Source organism: Anas platyrhynchos, chromosome 3 (assembly GCF_047663525.1).
Source record: "Anas platyrhynchos isolate ZD024472 breed Pekin duck chromosome 3, IASCAAS_PekinDuck_T2T, whole genome shotgun sequence".
NCBI classification, from domain to species: domain Eukaryota; kingdom Metazoa; phylum Chordata; class Aves; order Anseriformes; family Anatidae; genus Anas; species Anas platyrhynchos.
In genome coordinates, this window is record NC_092589.1 from 53771506 (window position 1) to 53797933 (window position 26428).

Below are 26428 nucleotides of genomic sequence, written 5' to 3' on the forward strand. Positions count from 1 at the left end.
TGAATTATTGTATTTCTCTTTTCAGATATAAGTCCAGATATGCAGAAGGTAAGACATTTCTTGTTTTAGCACATTCAAGTAGCATATAACTTAGAGGAATGTATTTGCTGTAGAATCCACATCTTCTTGGTTATGTTCATTTTAAGAAAGAAACAAAACCATAATGTTGTTTAGTATCTCCAATAAGATTATTGGAATGAAAGAAACAGAAATACAGCTAGGTATTTCAGGAATATCTAGAAGCCAAAAATTGTCTGATACATAAATTCTTGTACTTTTTAAGTACAGCCCAATCAAATGCTACTGTTATGGGGTACTTGTAAATACCACTATAATCACAGAAATGCTGTGTGTAAAGATAGTGTCTGTTCTTTGCAGGATGTTGTGCCTATATTAAATGAAAAAAAGATGTTGAGCTTCTTCTGATATGATATCTATGCTATATATAAATCATAACATTTGAACAGAGTGAATACAGCTTGAACAGATGGAAAAGAGTGTTTTTCATTTATACGTTTTTGTAAGAATTTGTTATAAAGTTCCAGTGCAGTTTGAAAGTCTCCTGTTGAATTCCAGGTCCTAGGCTTATTTGGGACAGAGCTTAGGAGCTAGGAGTTAGGTTTATTAACAGGGTACATTAGATATGACTTCACTGGGATGCCATAAAACTGAAGTCCATCATTACATTATTGTTTTTTGTGTGTGTGTTTTTTTTTTTTTTTTTTTTTTTTTTGCATTTTTTTCCATTCCTAACATTCTATGGAAAAATACAAATTGTTTTAATTCTTTGCATGTGCATCCATTTCAGTGTAGCAAACTGAATGTTGCTAAAACATGGTTGATAAGTACGATATAAGACAGTGTCATACTACAATATATAGACTCTTAGTCAGTACTTTTATTTTTTTCCAGCGGATTGGTATAGAAGGAGCCCTATTATCTCAAGCCACCAAACTAGGATCAAATGAAACCCTGCTGAATTCTAGGAAGAAGGTTTCATTGGAACCCAGTGGGCTAGAGAGCCAATTTCAAGAGTCCATTGAGCCAGCCTACAGCAGTGATCAGGATGAAAATCTCCAGACTCCTGCTGTGGAACAGATTGATGCTGATGATGAAGAAGAAGCTGAACAGGTAGGAAAAAGAGGGGGGAAAAAATCCTTTTGTTCTGGGGAGGATGGAAGAGGGATTAAAAGTATCTGCAAAACTTCAAGGAGGCATGCATCTGCAACTTATTCTCCTTACAAAGATTTTTATTTTTATAAATATTTTATTTTGCTTTTCCTAGTCCAATTCATGTGTATTCTACACCTGTGTTATTGTACACACATTCTGTTTTCATCCCCTTTTGTCAAGCTGTGCAAATTAACTTAATTTAACTAGTTATTGAAAAGAAAGTTTTCTTGACTCTGAAATATTTCTGTGTACTAATGAGCATTGCATCCTTCAGCTATGGATACCTGACCTGGCTCTGCTATTCTAGCTGCTTAGTAATTATTTTAAATAACACTGTAAAAAGTACTGGATTTTAATAGCCCTACCTTGCTCCCTTCTTTTAAATCACAGGGAATGCAACAGAATTCACTACAGAAATCAAAAGGAGGAAGGAAAAGACTTAATAGTCAAGCTGCTGAAAATGTTGAAAAACGGAGAAGTGTTAATCTCAACAAGTGTGAAATGCAGGTATGTATATATATTTTACCTCTGTTTTGCTAGGCATCATAGATATGTCAAATCTGCGGTTTTTTTTGTCTAGGTAGACAGGTAAGTCATGTTGTGTTTTTCATGTATTAATATTCATCTGTGTGGACTTCAAAGAGAATTCTTTCAGGGGCAGGAAAAAAAAAATCAAACAGTCAGCATTAACTTAAACCAAAAGAAGTAATCTTCTGTCTCCCCCAGGTACACCTACAGCATCCTTCATATTAGCATTAGCAGGGATGTGACCTTGCTGTAAATTAGATCTGCTAGCTGAGCTGGATGAACATTCACTCCAAAAAAAAAAATTGAAAAATTTTTAGTGGCATGTACTAGAGAGCATAACATACCTTTCTGCTAGGGTTATAGGTAATAGGAAAGGGAGGAGAACAGAACTTTTGGCACAAGCCCAGAGTCAGATTAACTTTATCTAATTGTGAAACTGCAGAGCTAGCATAAAAGGTTTAATCTAACCCCTGCCAAATAAATTTGCCTTTAATTACTTATGCTTTAGCATGTCCTGGTATCTTGTATTTGAAGTAAGGCAATATTAAATGCCAACAGTGAACTGTGAGCCAGGATAAGGATTAGGAGGCAAAGTAGTCTGGCATTGCCACTGTGGTTGCCTGGCTCTCTAGCAAGGAGTGTGCTTGCCCTACCCATCTCCACCTGAATTCATGCTGCAGGGCAGTCCTGTGAATGGAGGGAATCTCTGTATTATTGCAGGGAATAGACTAATTTATTCATTCATACTGCATATTTCAAATCTCCACAGAGCTCCAAAGATCCTTCAGATGAAGAGTCCACCCAATTGAGTGCTGATCTTCCATTTTCCTGCTCAGCTAGGCAGTCACAGTTGCCTAGACAATTCAGCACACCCCAGACCAACTCGCTGATCATGAATATCCTGGGGGGAACTACCTCTGTGAGAAACATCTGGACTGACCATCAAATTAGGCAGGCATTGTTTCCTAGCCGACGTCCACCTTACGAGAATGAAGACGATGAAGACGATTATCAGATGTTTGTACCATCAGTGTCTACATCCAACACTAGTCCAGCTGCTGGTGGAGAAAGGAGGGGTCCTTCTGGTCGGCCATGCAGCTGGCACTTGGGGGTAATGCAACAGAATGAAACTACCAGCTCCAGTCGCCACAAAATCGTTAGGCGTGCCAGTAGCGCTGGTGAAAGTAACACAGCCAGCACAAGGTACAAAATCAGTGAGCGCAGTTCTCGAAGGGATGTGAAGAGAACAGAGGTGAGCGGTATGAATGCATATCCCGAATCTTCAGAGGAGCTGACCATTGATGATATTGAACACGTTTATGACAATATCAGCTATGAAGACTTAAAGCTGATGGGTCTGACAAGAAGGGAGGAAACACACCATGGTCCCCAGAGATCTGCTAGAGACTCTCTCTATGAGGCTGAAAACAAAAGCAGCTTAGATTCACCCACCAAAAAGCGGATAACAAATCAAAACAGGGCCTCCCTTCGTGCTAGCAGGGATGAGATCCTGCTCAGTAGAGAAGCACCTACTTCAAGTTTGGATGAACTCAGAATTGTTGAAGATAACATCTATGACACCATAGCACTTCCAGAAACACCGCTATTGAATTTTAAGTGTGACCCCTTAAAATGTTCTAAAAGGCGGAGTTTTCTGGGCCTGGAAAAAGACTTGGCATGCTCTGACAGTCTGCAGCAGTTTGTTTCTGAGGAGAGCCTCCAGTTCAGTGAAGATGAGAGTCCTTACCATCGAGTTCCTGTTGACAATGACTATTTGAGCTTAGTAGACAGCTCTTCCAACTCCGATTCATTGTCCCATAAATCTGCAGCAGATAAACTGTCAGAGGAGGTAGATGAGATCTGGAATGACCTGGAGAATTACATCAAGAAGAATCAGGAAAAGACAAGAGACCGACTTCTCGCAGCCTTTCCTGTTTGTAAAGATGATATGCAGGAAAGGCTGCATGCTGGTAGTACACCTGAACTGAGTAAAGAGGTAGAGTACTCACTGTCTACTCTCTCTCTGCCAGAAACTCCAATTTTCCCTAAAACTGTGAAGCCTAGGGCTGCCACCTTAAGTGAGACCAGTCTCAAACTTGACGACACTACAGCATGCAAGGAGACCTCTTTAGCAAGTCTGAACAGATCTTCCTTCTCCAGTGAGATGCCTTTTGTAGATAGCCCATATGAATCTGCCAATAGTATTCTATCCAATGCACATATGGAGGGCATGGAAAATGACACGGCTATCATGGATAAAACAAAGAACAGAGTTTTTATGATGGCCAGGCAATACAGTCAGAAAATTAAGAAGGCTAACCAGCTTTTGAAAGTTAAAAGTCCAGAGCAGGAACAGCCAGCTAGCAGACAACAGAAGCTGAAACACAAAGATCTTGCTGCTATTCTGGAGGAGAAGAAACAAGGTGGTCCTGCTATTGGTATGTTAAAAATATTCCTATACAGATTTATTTCTTTAGTAACTTTCTGTGAAATTTGTGTATGCAGTTGGAAAATTATGAATCTTCTCAACGCTGAGTATCTGTATTGCATTTTTGGTGTTACCAGTTAAAGGAGTTTTTTGTGACTGTTTCTGACATGAATAGTCCTTTGTATCTCAACAAATGCTTGCCGTTACTTGATAAAATTGGTAAGAAATCCTGGGACAGTGTCAGGAAAGATCAATTCAGCTTAGGCCATAAATAGAAATCCTGCCTGAAGCACCACTGGCCTCTTTATAGAAAAGTAGTTATTTCCTTTAATAGCGTGATCTTCAGATTTTTATTAAAAACATATATAGGTTCACCTTCACAAGTCAGGTAGTTTCGCTAAGGTACTATCCACATCACACTTAACAAGAATAAGGAGTGGGGTCAGATAAGATACAGCTAGTTGTCTTTCTAATAAGCATACAAAGTCATGGGTATGCAACAACTTTGGAACTATTTTTGTCCATATTCAATCAAAACAAATTGGAGCCATGGAGCCAGCAGACTCCACACTCTGGAGTGTCATTCTTGCCTCCTGGTGGTATTTATAAAAGTCCCTAAATATCTTATTCACTAGACCATTTCAGAATGTTCTTCTCCATTTTGTCATGAAACAAACAGAATCTAATTGGAACTGTTTCCTTGCATCCTGCTGTGCTGCCTGCAGTACTTTTGTATGGGACATGTTGTAGGAAATGTTATGAGCACCAAACATCATGTCACAGTGGCAGAATTGTTCGTGAATTAAGCAGTGGGGCGAATTCAAAGATGTACACTATTTGAATAAGTATCCCGAAGTGCAGTATTGAACCAAACTTCAGAGGTTCTTGAAAGGCCTTTGACCATTTCCTAGCTAACCATTTCTCCCTGTAAGGTATCATTGGTTTCATCATTTTCTCTCGAGAAGCCCAGTGGTGCATTTCCTTGAACTAGTATGGCTTGAAAGCAGCTGTGAATCTGCTCCCTCTGGCGTCTCTCAGACACATAATCCTTTCTCCCACTTCCAGCCTTTCCACAGGATGTTAGTCTGTCCCCTTTACTCTTCCCAGGCAGTGGTTAGTGCCTTCTTGGCTTTTTAAAAGGAGCCTCCCTGTCTCAGGAAAGCCACATATGAAAATACAACCCCACTCCAGAGAAGAGGCTGTGTCTGCCCAAGCAGGACAAGTCTTAAGAGAACTGCAGGTAGTTGCTGCAGCTTATCCAGCTGCTTAGATGCTGGCCTGAAAACTAGGTTAGTCCCATCCAACAGCAAGCTCTCTACAAGCATGCTCTTGTGCCTTGTTTGCTGACTCTCTTGCAGCTCTCAGGCTCTTGTGGGATAAGGAGGGAAAGGAAGAGGAACAGTGATCAAGCAGATCATTAGCCATCCCTATCTTTTTCTGGTGTAAAAATGACGTGGAAAATAGATGAAAATTGTGTTCTTTCATGCTTTCTCCCATGCTTTTCTGCATTTAGCTAGACAGGTATTATTTAGAAGGCAGTCTTCAAGCTAGTGAACTGGCTGCAAGCACAGGTATGTTTGCAATGGTCTGATCAAACAAAACTGTTGGATAAACAAGCAGACCTGCAGGCAGCAGCTCCTCTAGGCTCTTTCCCTTCACAGGGCAGTACAGTTATGCCTGTGTCACACCAGTACGATTCACATTTAGAGGGGTAAAATCATTGTCTTTCAAGATGAAAAACTACCAGTCTGGTGACTTGGAAATACTGGAGGCTTAAACAGTTTCAGATTTAACAGCAACTTCTTCTGTAATTTTCGTCTGTAACTGGTGATTATATTGCTCTCATTGCGTTGTGGAATTTGTGATTCATTGACTGCTTGCTGTTGCAACACGTTAGGCTTTTTATTTTTTTCAGTGCAATTTACTGAATTGCAATGAAATGCATTGAAGACAATGCAAACGTGCCAGTGAGGTGTGGTTCTTCTAGTCTTCGTTATTTTGTGTTACTTTGTTGCCTGTGAGGCTGAAGACACTGACAAAGCTGTAAACTTTTCTCTTGCCAATACAAAGCATTTTGGGATTTTTAAATTTGCATGCAACACATTTGAATGGGTTGTTTGTCTCATGTTAAATCTCTCTCTTCTCTAGGTGCCAGAATAGCTGAGTATTCCCAGCTCTATGACCAGATTGTCTTCAGAGACAGTTCACCTAAGGTCCAAAAGGAAGCCTGGGCCAGCCCTCAGGAGCCATCAGCCGTGAGGTTTTCCACTCCCGTGGCTGCGTCTCCCCCCCGTTCCCAGGCTGCCAGTGAATGCCCAAGAGCAGAGGATTGGCTCTTGCATTCTACATACAGCAACGGCGAGCTGGCTGACTATTCTCCATGGCCTGAGTCCCAAGACCCAAAGTCCAAGGGCTCATATGCAGAAGCTGGTACAAAAAGCAATTCAAGGCAGTTGCCGTCAGCTTGCTCAGTGCCTTCCCTTCAGATTTCTAACCGTTTGCATGTCCCAGCGCAGAGGTGGAGCACGATTATAAGCCAACCTAACAAAGAAAATTTACATCAAGATCACATCTATAACTCCCTTGGGAGGAGAGTAAGCAATATGAAGCCACAGGCATACAGCCGGTCACAGTCGTCTTCCTCAATTGTCGTCAACAGGTCTGGAGAATCCATTGTATATCCTAATGAAACGGACAAGAAAAAGTTTCATTCGAGTAGGAACTTCCGATTCAACACCCATCACACGCTGGGTATTGCTTCAGCATGTACGGGGCTTGATACAAGAAAGCAGATCCCTGAAAACTATTCGGATATGATTCTGCAGGATTCTCAAAAGGTCCTGAGAGTAAACAGGACCTCCCCTCTGACTGCACAGATGGCCACTCAGAACTATTTTTCTAACTTCAAAGACACTGAAGAAAGGGAAGGGGATGATGATGACTATGTAGAAATAAAGTCTGAAGATGAGGGATCTGACCTGGAAACTTCTCAGAACCAAACAAGGAAACTGGATCCCAAATTGCACAATACGGACACTGCTCCTTCTGAAACGCTCTGCAGCAAAACTGTGTCTTGTACTCCTGCAAAGTCCACCAGCAGCAAGCATGCGCTTACCCCGTATCTGACTGCATACAGCGATTCAGACAAACTGAACGACTACCTGTGGAGAGTACCATCTCCTAACCAGCAGAATATCGTCCAGTCTTTAAGGGAAAAGTTTCAGTGTCTTAGTTCAAGTAGCTTTGCTTGATGCTTCCAGTGATTTCTAGCTGTACATGAAGAGTATATACTAGGACAATCAGTACTGGCATTACGTATTTCTGTAATATTACACCGTCAGGCATTGTATCACAGTAATATTGTAAATAGATGTGAAATGTATCTTTTTTTTTTTTTATTTTTAATGGTTTAGAATCCTGGAAGTTAAAAGGCCACATGTGCACTGTCTGCTGTCTCACTCCATAATGCAGGTGGACTTCAGATCTCATATTTAACCTCTGCATCTCTTCCCTTCCTTCTCCTCAGCTGAGTTTCTTGTTAGGTGTGATACCCCTTGGTTCGTACTGTCTATCCAGGTATGATACCATTTGATTGTTAAGCCATGTTACCATGTGGAAAGCTTAGTATTTGGACTTCTGAGTTGTGACTGGTTCTACATCCAAAATATCCATGCGATTACTCTGGTGGCATGTGGTAGCAGTTGGCTGAGTGGCTGCTCCTCTGAGGGCGCGTATTTCTGAGCACAGTTCTGGTAACGACACCAACATGCCACCCGTGCAACTGCACAAACTTGTCTCATGTTACTTTTGACAGAGAAATTCCAAGTGTACAGGACCAATGCATGTGACACCAAATATGCTATGTTACTTTAGAGCAGACTTGTTTTAAACAAAATCTAGTCCCTGTGCTTATGAGCAATGTCAGATGATAGCTGTGTCTGAAGCCTTTTCTACTTTCTATAGCTGCACAGTAGGCAGAGGACAGGCCGTGGCAGCTCTTTTATGTGAATCGGTCAGCATGACACCATCCTTGTGTGGAGGATGTTCTGGGCAGTAGAAGCTCTGTTGCTTGTGGACACGACTAGACAGATCCCTGGCTTTGTAAGTCCAGCGTTTGCAGTGTTTGTGACATGCAGGCAAAATCCGAGTAGCTTGTAGCTCAGAGCCTAGCACTTGAAAGCCGCTGTGTGTGGATTTCCCAAGCGTCATTTACATGCAGTGGCCTGCAGGTTGTTTGGTCAGGTCCCAAAATCAGTAACCCTGAGAGAGAACGGGACTTGGCTGGATGCTGGGGTGAACCATTCATTCACGCGGCGTGTTTGAGCCACAGGGTGTTTCAGCAATACTGCTGGGTGAGTTACAAGCTGTCTTCCCCAGGGGAGGCATCTCCATCGTAGGAAGCAATCCAAGCAATCCTTCCTGGCAGAGCGGGGTGAAAGAGGCATTTTCTAAATCAGCCAGCACTGAATCTCATTCAATTCATGTACAAGTAGCTTAAAAATGAGAATACATTCCATTCTTTCGCAAATGATGTGCAGAGTAAATGCTCCCATTTATAGGAACAGACTTTCCGGTATGATGCACGTTTACTCCCTTTTGTCATCTTCGTTGCACAGCTTTGGATTCTGTTACTTGAAAACATTGTACCGATAGGAAAGCCTAAATATGTCTGCACTGACCATCTGAGTGACTGTTGTTGTTTTTTGGTGCTGAAGTTCTCCAGATTACGCAGATAAAGCCAGTACTGAGTTAAACATACCATTAAATAACGGAGTGGAAGTACTACTTTCACTACCCACGCATCGCTCCCCTCAGTCGCCGAGCACTGCGCTTCCAGAACCGCTGCCTATTTCCACCACTGGTTACGACGAGGAAAAAATGAGGTGATCAACGTACAGCTAATTACTTGCAGGTTGCGATTTAAGGACTGGAACTTGTTAGAACGGAGTTTAAATTATTTACCAGACGTGTCTTGCATCGGCTAGGAGGTGTTAGGGCGAGGGCTGGCTGGTCGGGGTGCTTACCAACATGTGCCAGGCCTGCTGGCTGAGGAATGATGTACATAGTTACGCCGCTGAGATGTAGTGGAGCCCGTATTTATTTAATATAGCTTGTAAAGTATTGTAAATACGAACAGGAGTTAAATCTCTGCTTGACACCCCCTCACCCCGCGCGCTCTAGATCCGTTGAAACCGCACCTCAACGCCATCGGTGGAGCTGGAACAAAAGAGAGGAGAAAAAAAAAATAATAATTATTAAAGAAAAGGGAGTTGTACCAGCGCGTAGCGTGTCTCCCAGGGACCATTTCATATATTTTTAATAAACGTCGAGTACTCCAAAACGCCGCGGCTCTCTTCTTTCCGGGGCAGGGGGGGGCGGAAGCAAAGGGGGCTCCGCCGGGGCGGGGAGCGGGGCAGGGGGGGAAGGCGGTGCTCGGATGAGCACCGCCTTCCCCCCCTGCCCCGCTCCCCGCCCCGGCTTCGCCGCCGTTCAGCCCGGTGGAGTCTGAGGATGAGGCTGGGGCTGCGGCTCCCGGCGCTGCGGAGCCGCCTCCTGCCGCCGGCGCTGCCCGGGGCCCCGCGGCGGGGGCTGAGCGTGCCGCGGGCGGCGCGGTGAGCGGGGGGCGGCGCTGCCGGCTGATGCAACCGGGGGGTGGGGGGGGGGAAAGAAGGGGGCCGAAAGCGGGGATGGGGTTGGGGGTGGTGGGGATGGGGATGGGGGGCTCTGCCTGCGGGGGTACGGCTCCGGGGGGGGCTGGGGGTGGCCCGCGGAGAGAGCTTGCGAGAGACCTTGCGAGCCCTCCCCGGCCATGTGGCCACCAAACCCCATCCGGGACGCGGTGCTGGGTTCTGCGAAGGGGATGTCCGGCCCTAAAATGCTTCTCTAGGCTGTATTTTGCTTGCTGGGGGGGGATAAATGGGAGCGGGGGTCTCCCGCTCGCCGCAGCATCCCCCCTCCGTACGTGCCTAAGGTAGCGGAGCCGCCAGGAATTCCCCCATAACATTTTCCAGCGGGGCTGCCCGGTGCCTGGCCGCTGCTTCTGCCGCTTTTTCCAAGAAAACAGAGCGGCAAACAGAGCTCCTCTGTCTCCCTGCCGCCCGCAGCTCTGAACGGCATCCAGAAAGCGGCAGTTTTATTGCTGGGGATGCCAGGGGAGCTGTAGCAGCCCGAGGTGGAAGGGAGCTGCAGTGCTTCCTTCTCGGGCTGCAGACCCGCCTGGCCCCGGGGTGGTGGCTCGGTGGCATCTCCCTGCCGTGGGGCCAGGCAAGCCTCCTCACGAAGCGGTGACACAGCACGGCTATAAAGGTTGGGGCATGTTGGAGCACTGATGCTGTAAAACAAAGGCATCCCGAGCTGGTCAGGTTTTCTCTACCTGGCTGCTAAACGCCGCCCTTCGCAGCATACGAGGCATTTTGGTAATTAAAAATGTGTGTGCCTAAGCGTTTATTCTCTATTGCTAGCTAACGTGGGTTTCAGCTGACTCATGGGAGGTCAGTTTCTTGTTTGTTTGCTTTCTGCTAAAAATCTGCCTGTGCTGTTATTTTGTTGCAGCAAGATTGCTGAGAATGCAAGAAAATCCTTGGCCTCTCTTAAGAGAGAAAACCCTCGGCTTGAGCCAACGCTTGCCATCATCCAGGTAAAACATGAGAGATCGCATTTAGTGTCGTTTCTTGTTTGAGACTTCAGGAGCAAATGATGGAGAAAGCAACTCTTTCAAGCAAAATGATAGGAGCCAGTCACCCCATCTGCTTGAAGGTTGAGGGAGGACTCTCAGAGTTTTGGGGCTCATAATTCATTCACCAGGCCTAAAACAGGCCCAGCAAGCCTCAGGTGGCAGTGAAGTGGTTGTTAGGGAGAAGGAGATTGTTTTATTCCTCCTTTTGCTAAAACCTTCCCTATAGCAAGTGCAGATTGCCTTTTCTCGGATTGTTTAAGTCAATTCATGTAACGGAGTTAAAGCTGTTTTTCTCGGCCTTTATTTAGCTTGAAGCTTTTGTTGCAGTCCTGCATAACATGTTGATGGGCCTGAAAAACTGGGCCTTTCTTTGCTGTCCTCCCCCAAAATAACTCTGCCAGGGCAGAGGAAAAAACAGCTTCTTCCTGCCAGCCTGGTTACCTCTGGGCAGCTCTGATGTGTGACTGCATTATACTGTCCTGGGGAAAGAGCCACCCTGAGAAGTCCCAGGCACCTTAAAAGGGCCTTTATGCAATACACGCCCTAAAATACTGCTAGCTTTCAAAAGGAGCAGCACTTCCTAAGGTGGAGCACTTTCTTACTAATTGAGAGCTGGTGTGTTGGTAGCCTCTGAAGAGCTTCATACCCAGGTGGAACTGTTGGCTTTGAAATAGGCAAACAAACTCCTGAGTGAGGGTTGCTTTTCCTGCAGAGCTGAAACATGTTCCCCTTCAGATTTCTGAAGATGTAGGGGCCCAGAAGCTGGGCTGTTGGCCATTCAGAGCAGGACCCAGACCTGCACCGGCAGAAACATCCTTGTCCTGTTTCCTAGGGTGGTCTTGGCGGCTCTGACGCAGCGCATGCTGAATCTTTGACTTAGTGGGTTTCGGTTTTAAAACCTAACTATAAATATTTTGAAACAGTAACAATGAATCTAAGAGATGATGCACCAGCTTTATTTCAGTAGGTCATCTAGAGAGGCCGAGTGAGCAGGCTTTCTCCCATCTCTTACCTTCCAGGTAACAGTGGTTACTCTTCAGACAGCCCTCTGTACGGCTGTGAGTTTTAAGGGCTGACAAAAAAAAAAGTGGTCACCTGTTGTCAGGGGCATTGTGTGAGGAAGGGAGAGGTTCTGGCTCATTTATAGTATGATTTAGGACGTGTTTAACATCAGTGTTTTGGTTTGGATCACGTTTGTGCTTTAAGCAAATGTCCCTCTGGTATCCCCATGTACCCCACCTGATCTGCATTATGAGAGGGCTGCAGAACATGTGGCTTGATCCCTCTGCATGAAATTCACCCAGCTGATACTTTTCAGCTGTGTGTCACGCTAGCTCTAGCCTGGTAGTGAGGGCTGAAGCAGAATTCCTTGTACATCCATATTTGCTGGTACAAAGAGGACTTATTTTAGTCTGTTAATGCTCTCGTGGTGCTCTGCTCTCCTGGGTAACATGGGCAGAGCCCTGAGGTTTGTGCTGCTCTCCAAGTGACACGTTGCAGCCAGACGAGCAGAGGGAAATGATCTCTTCATCCAGCTGTTCATAGCTGGCAGCAGCTGGCACAGCGTGGCAGCACCTCAAGTGCAGCAGTGCTGGGAACGTGGAGTTTCAGGCTGAGCCTGCTCTGGAAATGGCTCTAGCTGCCTGCTTTTCCCCTCCAGCCACCTGAGCCTGAGTCGATTTCGTGATTGGTACCTGCACTGCTTGTAATCCATGTTGAACCTGAACTGGACCTGCACAACAGCAAAAAAAATCCCTGGTGGCTGCTGTTTAATTATATTTAAGCTGAAAATGAGTATCCAGCATCAGGATCCTGTTCAGCTCTGGAGCTGTTGCCCTGCAGCCTGCTGGCCTGCATCATCAGGCCTGGCCGTGCTCCCTGCAGGTTGTGGTGGCGCTGGGTCAGTGCAGGGACTGCTGCACCAGCAGGAGGTGAGCTCTCATCAGGGGGTGGTATCGTGCTGCTGGTGCCTGAACCCCAATTAAGTTGTGTTAACAGTCCTGTTAGGTAGGTATCGGCAAGGGGGTTACAATTTCATGTTTTGTGGCATACAGGAGCAGCTGCTGAGCTGTCCTTAACGTCACCTCTCCTTCCCTTGCATCAGTGCTGGTTTCACTCATGTTCTCAATGCAGTGGTCTCTGCAATGCCCCTCACACCCGGGTGCCAGATTTGGGGAATGGAAGAGGAGTGTCAGCGCCACACTGAGTATACTGGCAGTGCTGGACTCTGGGTGGGGTATGGAGGATCCCAGTGTCTGTTTTAAATCCTGTGGGATTTTTTCATTGTTAGCTTTTTAGGGGGTTAACAGGTCGGTGAATTGTTACGGGCTTGAACCAAAATCATTTTGGGTGACACTAGTCACAGATGAAGCCAGTGCTGGAGGCTGTCCACTAAGCGAATGTCTCGTCTCCAATGAGAAATCATTCACACAGGGGCTACATAGAATGTATGCATTAAATTGTAATGAACCCTTTCATAACAGTTTATTTTGGTCCCATTGTATGGATTGGAAAACACATTTTATACATAATCATATATTTGCAATAATAAGTTTTTTTATTAATTTTGTTATAAAGCCCCTGCTATTTTAAGAGGTGGAAGTCTTGGTGTCCTGTTGATAGGAGGTTTATAGTTCTGGATATTGAATTCTGTTTTATAGTTGCAATATATGAAAATTGAAAAGTCTCCTAAAGTTCAAGATTAAGTAGTAAGCCAAAAAAAAATAAAAAAAGGAAATATTGTGATAAATATGATGCAAATAGAAGTGGAGACCTCAGGGCAGGAGGAGTGCCAGGTGAGATGGAGCTTCTCCCAGGTAAATCTGCTCAGGAGATGTTTCTGGCCTGGAGCAGGTGTCTGCTGACAGCTGGGAGGAGCTGGTAACTTTTTCTTTCATATGACAGAGCTCACTGTAATGTGTGATGGTAATGATTTGCATTGGTTTTGGTGGTGAGGCAAACTAGTGTTGGTTGGTAATACGGGGGGAGAGGGGCAGGCAGATAATGCAGAAAATGCTAGCATTGCTGTTGCCAGTTTCTTCCTTGTTAGATGGCTGGATGGAGAATGGTATTTCCAGAAACAGGCTGGCACCTTTCTCAAATGGTAAACTCACATTAAGGAAATAGCCAGTCTTATCTATAAAAGCCATGCTAATCTCAGCACACACTTAAACTAGTCAAACCAAAATATGTTTGTTGAATGGTCACGTTCTTGTTTATTGTTTTTTAACACTAGTGGACACAGGCACCCTCACTATGTTTCTTGCATGCAGCTGTGTATTAGAATGCTGACATTTTTTAAATGTAAATTTATTATTTTAGAACTTATTTTCTCTTTTGTTCCCCAAGGCACGTAATGACCCTTTGGTCCAAGAAATAAACAAGAACATTGCTGAGGAGGTAAGCTTTAGACAATATGCTTTTTATCACTTATAAGCTACCTGTGTGTGGTAATTTTCATTTTTTCTTTTGGCAGGTTGGTCTACGTGTTATTCACATCTGTCTCCCTGAAGGCAGCAGCAAAGATGAGGTAACCACAGTACCCAAATGACTCTTCCTTTTTTGCTTTCATCATAAACTTTTATTTATTGCTGACATTGATTATCAATTTGAGCAGATCTCTCTGTCAACTCAAATGAGGTTTGGGACTGTCTTAGATAGTAAGTGTTAATCCCAGTTTGACAAGTGCTGTCCCCAGAAGCCTGAGGCAGAATCAGCAGTCATGTTTTGTTTCCGTGTCTGGTATATCACTGCAGCGTCTCGTCATAGCAGGCAAAGACTGTGTGTCTTCTGTGTTTGGTGGAAGCTCTGGGCTGGGGCTCCCATTTGATACTCTATCTCCCACAGCTGCTCTTGTGACCTTAAATCTATTTATGGAGCTCTTGATTCTTGCCCAGGTTTTACTCAGGGAAATTAGAGATTAATTGCTTTGGGATGGGGGCAGGGGATTGAATTATTTTGCCTTTTTATTGATCTTGTAATGCTTGAAGTACATATTAAAAAATTCATCTACCCCAAATCACTAGAGGGCTACCTTCTTACCTTGTTAAAGCATTAGCTTGGAGGCACGGCACTAATATCGAGTATGTTTTACATATTGCAAACCATATTAATGTACACAGTCCTGAGGCATCAGATAGTGAAAACAGCAAAGGAATTTGTAGTAGAAGATGCCACTGTTCCCAGCTGGTCTCCTCATGCTTGGGAGACTTGATAATACTGCATGCTTACTGATTTTGTGTATTGTTTTGTATTTGGTACACTTTGTTTTTAAAATGTTACTGTCTTGCACTATGTCAAAAATGGCTTCCATGTGTACTGAGAGGAACTTACAGCTTTGTATTTGTTATATGTTCCTTATGTTGACTAATTTTAGGAGTCCAGTTTTGTGGATGATGAATAGTAAGCTAGCTATGTAAGAAAGATGGGATTTTGAAATGAAGATCAAATACAGTTTGCTGTTAGTAAATGAGTTTTATCTGCTGAATAACACAGTAGGAAATACATGTAGGTGAAAAATTTAGTGGGTGTGGAGCAGTAGCTGATGTAGTATTGGAGTAATATCTTTCAAAGTGGCTGAGCTATATGTAAGGAATAACAGGGTATTTTTGTTATTTGAGGTAAGCTACTTTTAAGAAAGTTGCTAAGTCTCCTTACCTTGCCTACTTGTTTGCTGCTGCTGCTATTTTTTCCATCCATTAAAATCCAGGTTAGCTTGCTTCCTCAGGCTGGGGGCATTTCAATGCCATACACTCCTTGTTCTGCCAGAGCTGTCTGTGTACAGTACAGGCAGGCTAATGCAAGATTGCTTACCCTGCATGAGTTGTGTACATTGTAAATGCAGTGATAATAGAAAAAAAAATTATTTTTTTTTTCTGGGGAGCAGGCACAAATCTGTTCAAAGATGCTTAGATTCAGGCCTTGTATGAACTACATTACCTTTGCTTACCATGTAGACCCCTGACATTTGCTAGCATATCAGGACTGTTAAAGAAAAGTGGATACTTTGACATCCATTGTGTGATGTATAATCCTTGTCTTTTCGGTCGGAGCATTTACCAGCCTTATTGCTGCCAAGTGACAGGCACTTGATACATATGCCTCTCTCTATCTCAGAAGTCAGCAAACTACAGGGACATCTGTATATGGGTGATATGCAGGTACAAGCTTCGTTAACAGCAGCACAGCATGCTTTTGTGGTTCAGATGTTGCAGATGGTCTAACCCCTAACAAATTTCCCCACTTTATGTTGACTGCATATCAAATGTTTGGACAGTAGAGTTCACAATTAGACTGAATGGTTCACATGCAAAGTGTTTCAGGAAGGTATGGCATTAGTTAAGGAGAAAAATCTTATTATAATTTTCTGTTGGATATTAATGGAGTTAAATTATACAGCTTTGTGGTGATTTCACACTAATTTTATTTAAATAATGGAAAGATGTGCTTATATGACATTTCTCACAAGAGAAAACTTCTGCTTGATTTTGGTTTTTTTTGTGTTATATTCTTCATGGCCACTGCAGAACAGCATGTATCACTAGGGATCAGTATTGTGCTTTAGATAGGAAGCAGACAAGGGCAGTTAATGCAGACGTGGATGCTGAATGTGACCAACAATAAAATGTTTGAACTCACATCTGGTTCAATACTTGAAATTCATAAACATTTATGCAGTGCCTTGTAAAAATAATAATTCTTCATAAGATGAATGTGAGCTCTTAGGATCAGGGTGTTTTGAGAATGAAAATCAGTAACAGTATATGTTGTTCTAATGAAAATGAAAATTCTCTTTGCCCTACTGCTCATATAATTGTTCATTTAATGTGACAGCTTTTCACCTGTGCTCTGTGTTGGGCTATGAAGTGGTGCTATTTTGAACTATATTTTAACCAAGCTGTCTTATACCTGAAAGCATCCTGTGAAAGTGAAAGCCACTACAGTGTTGAGCTTTTGCTGAGATTTAGAACGGCGAAAGACAAAATGCTGTTGGCAGCTTAATGTCATGTAATATGTGTGGGCTTTGCACAATGTTTACAATAGAGTCAGGGTGGCTTAATTTGGTAAGCCATGCAAATGTAAAACGGAGGAAGCAGGTTATTGCTTTTTTCATTTAAAAGTCGTAATAATATGTGAGGGAAGCAAAGGTGGCCATAAGCAAGTTATTAAAAAATAGGTTGTATCCCCTTGTAATTAGATTCTTCTTTTGTCTGTTTTTCTGATCCTTAATGCTTTTTATTAACTTTCCAGATTGTCAGTGAAATCTTGAGGCTTAATGAAGATCCTAATGTGCAGGGCCTTGCCCTTGACCTCCCAGAAAGCTCATATAGCAGCAAGGTATTAAATGCTGTGAAACCTGAGAAGGACGTGGATGGGTAAGTGAACCACTGAGAAGTAATATTAGCAGACACAAGGCTGACATCTCTCAAAATCAGTTTTGCCCACTGCATTTCCCTAATGGATTCCTCAGTCAAAGTCTCCAGCTGTGCTAATGAGCAGTGATAAAAGATTCTAGCATATCTATAAGAAATCTTTTGTTGAAGTCACTTTGATCTTTTTAATCTTTCTATTCAGCACTTGATCTTTTCAAAGAAATCAGAAAACACTTTTCTGGTTTACAGAGAATACTTGCTATTTCAGCGCTTTAGTAATAGAAATGATAGCTGCACAGTACTGAACACAAACCCCAAAACGTTTGCAAGAGGGACTGAGGGAGAACTTGCAGAAAAGGTTTTAACCTCCTCACAGCACTCTCTCCTGGTGGGAGAGCAGGCTGTAACAGTTTGGACCAATTAGCACAGCTTTGCAATCAGTCTTGAATTGAATTGCAGAGCTGTCTAGAGAGAGACTGAAATGTCTGGGTCACCATTTTGCTGCTCTTGCAGCCTTCTTGTTCTTGTCTGAAGACTGCTACCTGTCTCCATCCCTTCCCCCTCCTCCTTTCTCCATTCACATCATGTCAGGGCAAAATCTGAAAACCTTGCAAATTAATTGACTTTCCATTGTCTGGAGTACTGGAGGTTGACACAGAAAGAAAATGCTGAGAATGCTCTTGTAGAGAACATAGTGCAGAAACACCTCCAATGTCTTGAGCAGGCCAGTGTCGTCCCAGAAGGATGTGTTATCTCTGCCTCAGCTTTCCTCTGGCAGGGCTGATCTTGTTCCACAGGAGTCACTTTGGAGTTTTGTCACCAGGTGCCATGTCTAACCTGCCACAGAGCGGAGAGCTGCCTGTGCATGCTGCACTCATGTTACTTGTTCCCACTCTCAGGCCCCTTTTCTGGTCCCTCTTGAGGCTCAGCATCTGTCTAACGGGCATGTGGGATGATGCAATTGAAGGATTTACTTCTACGAGACGTGTTTGCTCTTGGGATGAGCTATTATTCATGTTACAAGCTTTACTGAGGATTTACATTTACATCACACAAGGTCTTTTTCTTTTTTTTTTAATTGCCATATTTTTCCACTGCAGATTATCTGATGTAAACCTGGGACGCTTGGTACGTGGAGATGCCTATGACTGCTTAGTTTCTCCCACTGCCTGTGCCGTGCTGGAGCTTCTTGAAGATTTAGGTGCGTCATTCTGTCCTAATTACAGCATTAATTCGAATGTAACTAAAATCTTAATGCTCTCAGTATTAGTCCTGACCAAGACAAATATAATCTCCTCAAGTTTTGTTTTCTGATTAGTTTGGTATTCTCCACCTGCAATATATTTGTCTCCCGCTAATGAAAAGAACCTCAGTGAGATCTAATGTAGTATTTGCATAAATAGGTCTCAGCTCTAGTTTGGGGAAATAAGGCAAAGATTTCCTTCCATCAGCTAATTCAATCTCCCTGAAGCTACCTGAGACATATGAGTCCTTAAAAAAAAAAAAATATTGGGGTGCAAACATTACTAGTGACTTCATCTGGCAAATTTGATTAGTGCGAGCACTTGAAGAAATCCAGGTCTGCCAGTAAGTAATTGCTGAGTGAATTTATAAGTGCTAACATTGACGTGGCAGATATAAACAGGTGGCATTGCAGCTTGTGAAGATGGCGTTAGTTCAAGGCGGGGGATCAGGAATAGCCTCTCTTAGGGTGATTCAGCATTGTTGAGACAAGGATTTATGTAACAGAACTGTAAACATGTGGTCAAATGTAGTTACTAACAAATATGAATGGAAGGATTTGTGAAAATAAAATACCAGCAAACCAGAAGAGCAATATTTGCTTACTGAAACTGGAGAGTCCCAAAGAAACAACTTAAAACCCGTGTTTCGTGTCGCTCCGTGTGCTCCAAAAAAGTTGCCTTTAACGACGTGGTTGCTGTGGTTGAGGAGCATGGAGCTGCCTTGTGGGGATGTGCTCTGCTGGCTGGCTGGGGTGGGAGTGTTCACTTGAACGCTGCATGTGGGGCTTGGTGCTAGGGCCCTTACAGCTGTGGGCAGCTCAATGCCTCGTGTCTGTCCTGCAGATGGGAAGACGGTGCTGCTGGTGGGCGCCGACGGGGCCCTGGGGGCCTCCTTGCACTGCCTGCTGCAGAGGAGGGGAGCCACCACTGCCAGCTGCCAGTGGAAGTCCCGTGAGCTACAGAACAAGGTGAGAGCTCTCCTCAGGCATCCGTGCACTGCTCCCCAGGGACATGAGGTCCCCTGCTGGGATGCCACCAGCAGCACTGGAGCATTGCTCACTTGTGTTGAGTCTTAAAGATTTGCAAATGCCGCCTCTTTGGGGACAAAGGGGATTGGGACCTTCTCTTTGGGTTTGAAGGGAACTGTAAGGGGATTTGGAGAAATTCAGGGTTTTTAATTCAAAGGATTTCATGTATTTTATTTTCCTGGTTGTTTTTTGCAGAGTTTTTACCAACAATTCTTAAGTTGATATGACTTCCTGCCAAACTTCCCATTTTGTTCCTTAATCCCAAGTTTCACAGAATAATACATCTGGGGGTGCGTTGTCCCCCGTGTCTGTACAGAAAGGGTCCCTTCTCTGTTCAGCCTGCAGCACAGGCTAGCTGTCACCTCGCATTGCACAGCACACACCACATGGTGGCAGCTAACTCAACCTGATGGTATCCAGCCCCTCGGGTCTGAGCTCAAGGACAGGAGGAGGAAACACCCGTAAGCAGCTGTGACAGTTCAAAAGTCCTTTGGCAACCCCGTGTTTTCACAGCTGCTGATGTTTTTGTTAGGCTTGTCTCATTTCTGTGCTTCGAGTGACTGACAAGGCTTAGGAAACACATACTCCTGACAGAGGTGAAAGCACTGTGAACTTCATATGGCAGTGTCTTCTGCTGTGATTCTTTTTTTGCTGTTTGAGTTTGAGGGCTGCTTTGGGCTGGGTGGGGAGGGTAATGGGGTACCCGGAGGTGTTTCCGCTGGGTCATGGCAAAAGACTTGGACCAGGCCAGAGCTGCTGTGCAGTGCTGTCTGTTGGAGAAAGATCTGTTTCCTCCCACTAGATGCTTTCCCATCATCCAGCCTTGCTTTTTGGCTTACCTCTCACAGCAGGTCACTCATGGGAAACAGAGTATGAGGCTGAAGCAGGAGGAAGCTGGAGGCTTTGCACATCAGTCTTCAGAAGTTCATTTTAACTTCTGGCAATAAAGGGGTTTCTGCTTTGTCTGGAGGACCCAGAAGCAGCTGTCTGGGGAGACTTACCTTCCTCTTCCTCCTCTGTAAACCTGTAGCAGTGTGTCACCAGTAACCCTGAGCACTGATCAAGCTGACTGGATGCAGTGCTGTTGCAGTTAACTCTAGCTCATAGGTAAAGTGAAACGTGTGCATGGAGATTGTCCTGTACTGGATTCCCAGAAGCCCAAGAATCAGAAACCAAGCACAGATTTCTGATGTGGTGGCTAGGTAGCCTGCATTTGCAGTACAACACTGTTAGATGACATGATTATAACTAAGGATGAGAATTTTTCTCTTGCTCATTCGATACACTGGTTAAGCAAAAACAGTTTAAAGGCTCACAAGGTTTCTTCTCTCTTTTTTTTTTTTTTTTTTCCATTTGAATTTCAAGTAAGCTAATGTGTTAGTTGAAGTAGAGTTTTTTCCAGGACTTAGAAAAAAAAAAATCATTTTTATTTTCTACACAAAGCACTACCTTCAGGCATGGCTATGCACTTTTGCTCCTTCCTCTGAAAGCTATGCTTCTACAATACCATTCTGTGTGCTGTTCATAAGTATGATGTATGGTAGCACAATAACTTCACTTACAGAGTGAGAAATGAACTGATGAAGAGTATGAACCTTTCATTGAGATGCATTTATTTTGGAGTATATACCAGAAGAAGAAAAATAGAGCTCAAGTCTAGGTGTACATTTTCTGTCTTAGTCTTTTGGCCAGGCCCATTTGCACTGAATCACAAATCTCAAACCTAGTGATGTAATACATTTTTTGAAGCAGGTATTATCTTTGCTGATTTGTTCTTTGTCTTAAAGGGTAGCATAACATCGTTTTCTTTAGCAATTATGTTGATTTAAATGAGACATGTAATACTAATCTTGGCAATTTTTTTAGATCGGGTTTTGTATCACAGTGGACTTGTTAATGCTTCTTTCACTCATGCACTTTATCATTTTAAAAACCTTTCTGCAAAAGATGCAGGTATGTTTTAGACAACCTTAGGAAAAGTTTAACAGTGTAGAGGTAGCTCTGCCAGCAAACAGCATAATACCGTCTGGCTTGATAGTTATGAGATATGAGATAGTTATTTCTATCTCATGTCAGGAAAAGAGAATAAAATAATGGGACATTTTAATTTTCTTGCTTTGACCTGCATAATAATTGACACACTTTGCATGTTCTTCTCCTTCCCCCTACTATTTTTTTTTAAGGTGAACAGATTATTAATATTTCCTTTTCTTCCATTTTGGGTTGACTTGATTTTTATCTATTAAAAATAATCATAGCACAGCTGAGCTATCTCCTTTAACAGCCTTGAGATTTATGGGTTTTCAAATAAAATCACAAATTAAAAAAATATTTGAGAAGGTTCTGGCACGGCTGTGTATAGTTGCTGTGTAGAAATGCTGTTCTTTTTGCATTGATTTATTGTATGTAAAATGAGGTATGAAGTAAAGGATAAAGACTTGAGCATTTTGGTGGAAATAGGCAAGATTGCTCAGCTTTGTGTAGGTAACTCTTCAAAGTGCAATTGGTGCAGAGATACTGAAGAATGACCTAGTGACATTTTTGGGAATATCTCATTTGGTAGTTCCATTTTCAAATGACAACCAAAAGTTGTTTCAGTATTACTGGGGAACAGTGGGAATGACATACTTATCCTAATACTAACATGACAAATGACTGTCTTTCTAGTTTGAAACGAGATAACCTGAACTGTTCAACTGGAATCTATTTAGTAATTTTCTTGCAAAACTTGCCAAAACTTGGCTAATAATTATTACTCATAAGGAAACTTCAATTCAGTCATCTAAATTCAATCCTAATTTCAACATGCTATTTTACATGTAAGTTTGTGAACCACATTATGCATATTTTAAGAGAGTTACTATCCTACTTGTTAGTTTTTGTTTTTTTTTTTTTTTTTGTAAAATAACTGAAAATTAGTCTATTGAGGTATAATTAGTAATGGAAAATTTGTCTATAGAAGATTGGTCGAGAAATAGGACAGTATTTCAGCTGGAATAAATTAATGGTGGTTTTCTCAGGTTCAGTAAGAACCTCTGTTGACCACAGTCTACTTTTTCTCAGAGCCACCACTTAAGTATCAGTGTATTTGAAATCTCTTAGTCATCTGCTGTCCTGTTATCAGTGTCTTGATAAGACAAAGAGCTTTGCTACTGGCAGAAAAGTGCATTTCATGTTGCTGGACACGAGTGACATGACAAAGTGAGGACGGTTGTACTGATCCCGTAACAGGAGAGGAGAAAGAGGCTGCATGGAGTTTCCAATGACGATGCTGTAGACACAGTGGGTATTTCTGTTTCATAACTTTGTGCATATCATATCTGTTCCTTGTGATTTGAACATTATCTCCCAGCCTGTGTGCTAGATCAGTATGATGCTAAAGCATGCTTCATGGCAAGAGGCTTGAGCCTGCAGTAGAGGTACTCAGCAGAGGCCTGTGGGGCCAATGAGAGTAAGGAGAGGATGGGTGGCACTACATTCCCAGCCAATACCTCCTGCTATAGCTGTAGGGTATCTGTGGAGGTTGGTTGTGACAGCTGAGAAATGTGTGGGTTGGCAGCCTTTTATTCCTGTGTGAGCCCCACCTATTTTCTTTTCAAGTCCAGTTATCCTACTCTCTCAGGAAGAGGCTGCATATTGGCATTACGAACAAGACATAGAGAATAGTGAGTAAAGCACAGTGGATCACCATATAGGACCATTACAATTACATATGTTAAAAAAAAAAAGTCTGTTTTTTTAGTTGGCATAGCTTTAAAGTATGTAAAAATAAAAGCAAAATTTCCTTTGGGGTTTTTAATCATCACAGAACTGATATTGTTGGATGTAGCTTTTGTAGGGACTAACCTCTGCACCTGGGAATTGCATAGCCCTGGCTGTGAGTTGGGGCACAGCCTGGATCCCTCTCCTGTGTCTGCAAGTATGCTGTGACCGGGTGCCCAGGAAGGGTGGTGAGTTTTAGGAGCACCCTACATATTTTGTAGCAGCACTGAGTGTGTGGGAATGGTAGGGAAAGGGCTGCAGGTGTCTGGGCAAGAAGGTGGTAGCAGCAGTTGCCTTGGTGGGCTGCGGCAAGTGGTTTACAGTCCATAGCTTAAATTTCCCAAGGTAGAGATGGAGCTGGAGGAAACCACACAAGGAGAGTGTGTCTTGGTGAAAAAAATACCTGGAACTAATCATTTATTCAATAAACTTTAAGATTTCAGAAGGTAATTAGCAGTGATTGATCTGGAAATCGATTTGTACACTGATGCGTAAAATGAGTTTTTTCATTAGCAGATGTGGGAAGGGGAAAAAAAAAACTTTGAATCAGTTTCCTATTCTTCATCCCCTCTATTAAATTTTAGCTGCCCTAACTTCAGACCCAAGAAACTGAGGGCTTTTACTTTTCAAATGTTAATGGATTTTTTTTCCTTGGTCATGTGTTTAAAAGTGGCTCTTGTACCACTCAGCTTAAATAGGGGGAAACAAAATGTTTATGCAGGCTTGATGTCAAAATAGGTTTTCAATTATCTGGAATATACAATTTCTCTACCATTATCATTAACTACTTGGCTTGAGTGTCTGCATTGTTGTTTTAACATTTGATGTTCTGTCTTGGGAATGGGTGGTTCTTCTTAATCTGCTTCTACTTAAGTCCTGGTGGAGGGAACCGTATTTTGTTATGAGGTAAGGTTTCAGATTATTTATTGGCACAGCTCTTCCCAACTGAAAAAATATTTACCAGTGAGAAGGCAGGATGCTACTTGAGTATTGGCTTACTTCGTCTTCAACCCATTGCCTAGCACGCTGCGGATGGTTTCAGACGAGGCTGTCGCTCCTTCTGCAGGGCTGTGTGGTGGGACGCAGCGCTTCCATCAGCGAGCTCCGCCTGATGGGTCACCCCCTGGCCACACGCTAGCGCCTGTCAATAGCTCCTCAGCCTTCTGGCGACGTTTGCCTATAGCATCTGGTTCCTATCAGATGCATCCTCTGTCTGGGGACTGTGCAGTACATTTGCGAGGGAGGTTGAATGTGATGATTTCATAGGTCTTTTCCATCTCTAATGTCTGTGATATATTCCTGATTTAGGAGATAGGGTCTGCACATGACTCCCAGGGCTTGCTGCTTGCCTTTGTGATTTACGAGCAGTCAAAAGAGTAGGTTATGGCAAAAGAAAAAATAAAAAGGTGAGGCAGGGGCAGGGGCACGACTTCTTGCAAGGGAAACCAAAATGCCCTGATGGGGAGATCACATGAATCTGTTCCAAAGACATTCAAAATTGTGTAAGCAACCGTTTTGCTTCCAGTGGACTCAATATCCCAGTTAAACAAGTTTCTGGATATAAGTTTTTTAATCAGCAAGGGAGGAAAAAGTTCCATAAATGTTTGTTTCATATACTTAATTGACTATCCATATAATAAATATTTGTGCGTAAAAGTACTTATAGCAAGAGAGTTAAAATTGCACCTCAGGTTTTTTTTTCCTTCTTTACATTTACTTTCTTTTGGAAATGAGGAAAAGTAAATCATGGGGGGAAGGCTTTGTGCTCAGTCCATCTTCAGCCTGTGAGACAACTATTCTGTACCATATGATAATTTTTCTTTTAATGGAGGAGGTGGGGCAGGGCAATGAGATCAAAGGTTTGTCTTTTTTTGACACATTTATGGGTGTGTCTGACATTAGCCATCTGAACCAGTGCTAACATTGGCTAAAAAAAATGATTGTGTTCAGCTGTTAAAGAACATTTTTGAGCATTATGATTGGTAATCATAGAAATGAATATTTGGTCAATTGTCTTTTGACATTATAGTTAAATTGAATCAATTCTGTCGTAAGTATGTTGGCTGAACATTTGTCAAAATTATCACTTATTGCATACAGCTCTCGACTGGTTCATAGCTTCATGATGCAAAGCGTTGTATAAAGCTCATAGTCCTTGTCTCAGAGGCTTTGCATGGGATGACATTCCTGATCTTCAGTGTATAAATTTTAACTTCTATAATATTATTTTCTTTTTGTTTTTCAAAAGACTGGATTTCAGTAACTGGGAATAATCACTGTAATCACTTTTTCTCGGTGTTGATGACACTGGCTGTTATGGCAGAGGCTGTCTTCTTTTGCAGGGAAGATTTGCTTCTTGTACTCTTGGTACACAAGAGCATAATACGGTTGGTACGTAACTCACTGCAGTGTCTTTTTATTCAAATTTGCTTGCAAATTCCACAGTATAAGTTAAGTTGATGCTAGTCAAGCACTATTACTTGTGTGACCTCCTCGGAGTGGCATGTAAGGTGATATTTGCAGGAACGCAGGTAATTTGTATAAGACTGAATGACTGTTGAGACTGTACATTTGCAGGCAATCATAGGGGTGTCACAGGACTCCTGGTTGAAGCTCGAATCAGCTTGTAGCATTAGTCATCTGTGAAGCAAGTAAACCTTCTCCCACACTTTTGGCTGTGTTTCCACATGTGGATCTCTGAGGAGGGTTAGGCCATCCGTGTGTCCTCTCGGGAGAAGCTGGAGCTCTTCTAGCTTTCTGCCTTTTCTGCCACAGTTACGCTCTTCTCCCCTCCTGGATGTTCAGCTGTGCCAAAAAACTGCTATCCTGATAGAATTTGTAGCTGTTCTTTCTTGGCAGGAGTGCTGGGCAGGGTTGCGTCAGAGCACTTTTGGCCAAAAAAGAAGCTGGAATGTTTGTCAGTCACAAATCAACTCATGGAGAGGCTTGCCGAGAGTGTGACACTTGACATTTATTAAAATTTTCCAAAAAAAAAAAAAAAATCCAAAATCACTGTCTCTCTGAATCATTTTTTATGGTCCAGCGTGAGGCAGTGCTGTGCCCATATTTCCTGTTGGAGTGGTTCTTTATACATCTGTCTCTGGTGCTGTCCTTTATCTCATGTTGATTCCAATAATTGTTACAGGGCCCTGTTTCAGAACAGGGAGGAAAGGAAGACACTTATCTCTTTGATTATAAGAATTTTTTAGTAAGCATTT

The 26428-nt window shown here is 42.9% G+C and overlaps 2 protein-coding genes across 14 annotated transcripts in view; both read left to right on the plus strand.

The window, feature by feature from the left end:
- The window catches only part of PLEKHG1 (pleckstrin homology and RhoGEF domain containing G1), a 198749-nt gene extending 189279 nt beyond the window's left edge, over nucleotides 1–9470 (plus strand). For all 10 annotated transcript variants that reach the window (XM_072035907.1, XM_038176592.2, XM_038176593.2 and 7 more), the window contains 5 exons: nucleotides 26–48; nucleotides 913–1131; nucleotides 1564–1680; nucleotides 2471–4139; nucleotides 6278–9470. In XM_072035907.1, coding sequence (XP_071892008.1) covers nucleotides 26–48; nucleotides 913–1131; nucleotides 1564–1680; nucleotides 2471–4139; nucleotides 6278–7380 — 3131 coding nt within the window. In that variant the 3' untranslated portion in view covers nucleotides 7381–9470. The remainder of the gene's footprint in view (nucleotides 1–25; nucleotides 49–912; nucleotides 1132–1563; nucleotides 1681–2470; nucleotides 4140–6277) is intronic.
- A 111-nt stretch (nucleotides 9471–9581) lies between these two features.
- Nucleotides 9582–26428, plus strand: part of MTHFD1L (methylenetetrahydrofolate dehydrogenase (NADP+ dependent) 1 like) — a 153660-nt gene continuing 136813 nt past the window's right edge. For all 4 annotated transcript variants that reach the window (XR_005264525.2, XM_027454366.3, XM_072035909.1 and 1 more), the window contains exons 1-7: nucleotides 9582–9741; nucleotides 10682–10766; nucleotides 14154–14204; nucleotides 14281–14334; nucleotides 17055–17179; nucleotides 18277–18377; nucleotides 19264–19388. Coding sequence is in view for 3 of the 4 variants with exons in the window: in XM_027454366.3 (XP_027310167.2) it covers nucleotides 9641–9741; nucleotides 10682–10766; nucleotides 14154–14204; nucleotides 14281–14334; nucleotides 17055–17179; nucleotides 18277–18377; nucleotides 19264–19388 (642 nt within the window). In the remaining variant the exon portion in view is untranslated. The remainder of the gene's footprint in view (nucleotides 9742–10681; nucleotides 10767–14153; nucleotides 14205–14280; nucleotides 14335–17054; nucleotides 17180–18276; nucleotides 18378–19263; nucleotides 19389–26428) is intronic.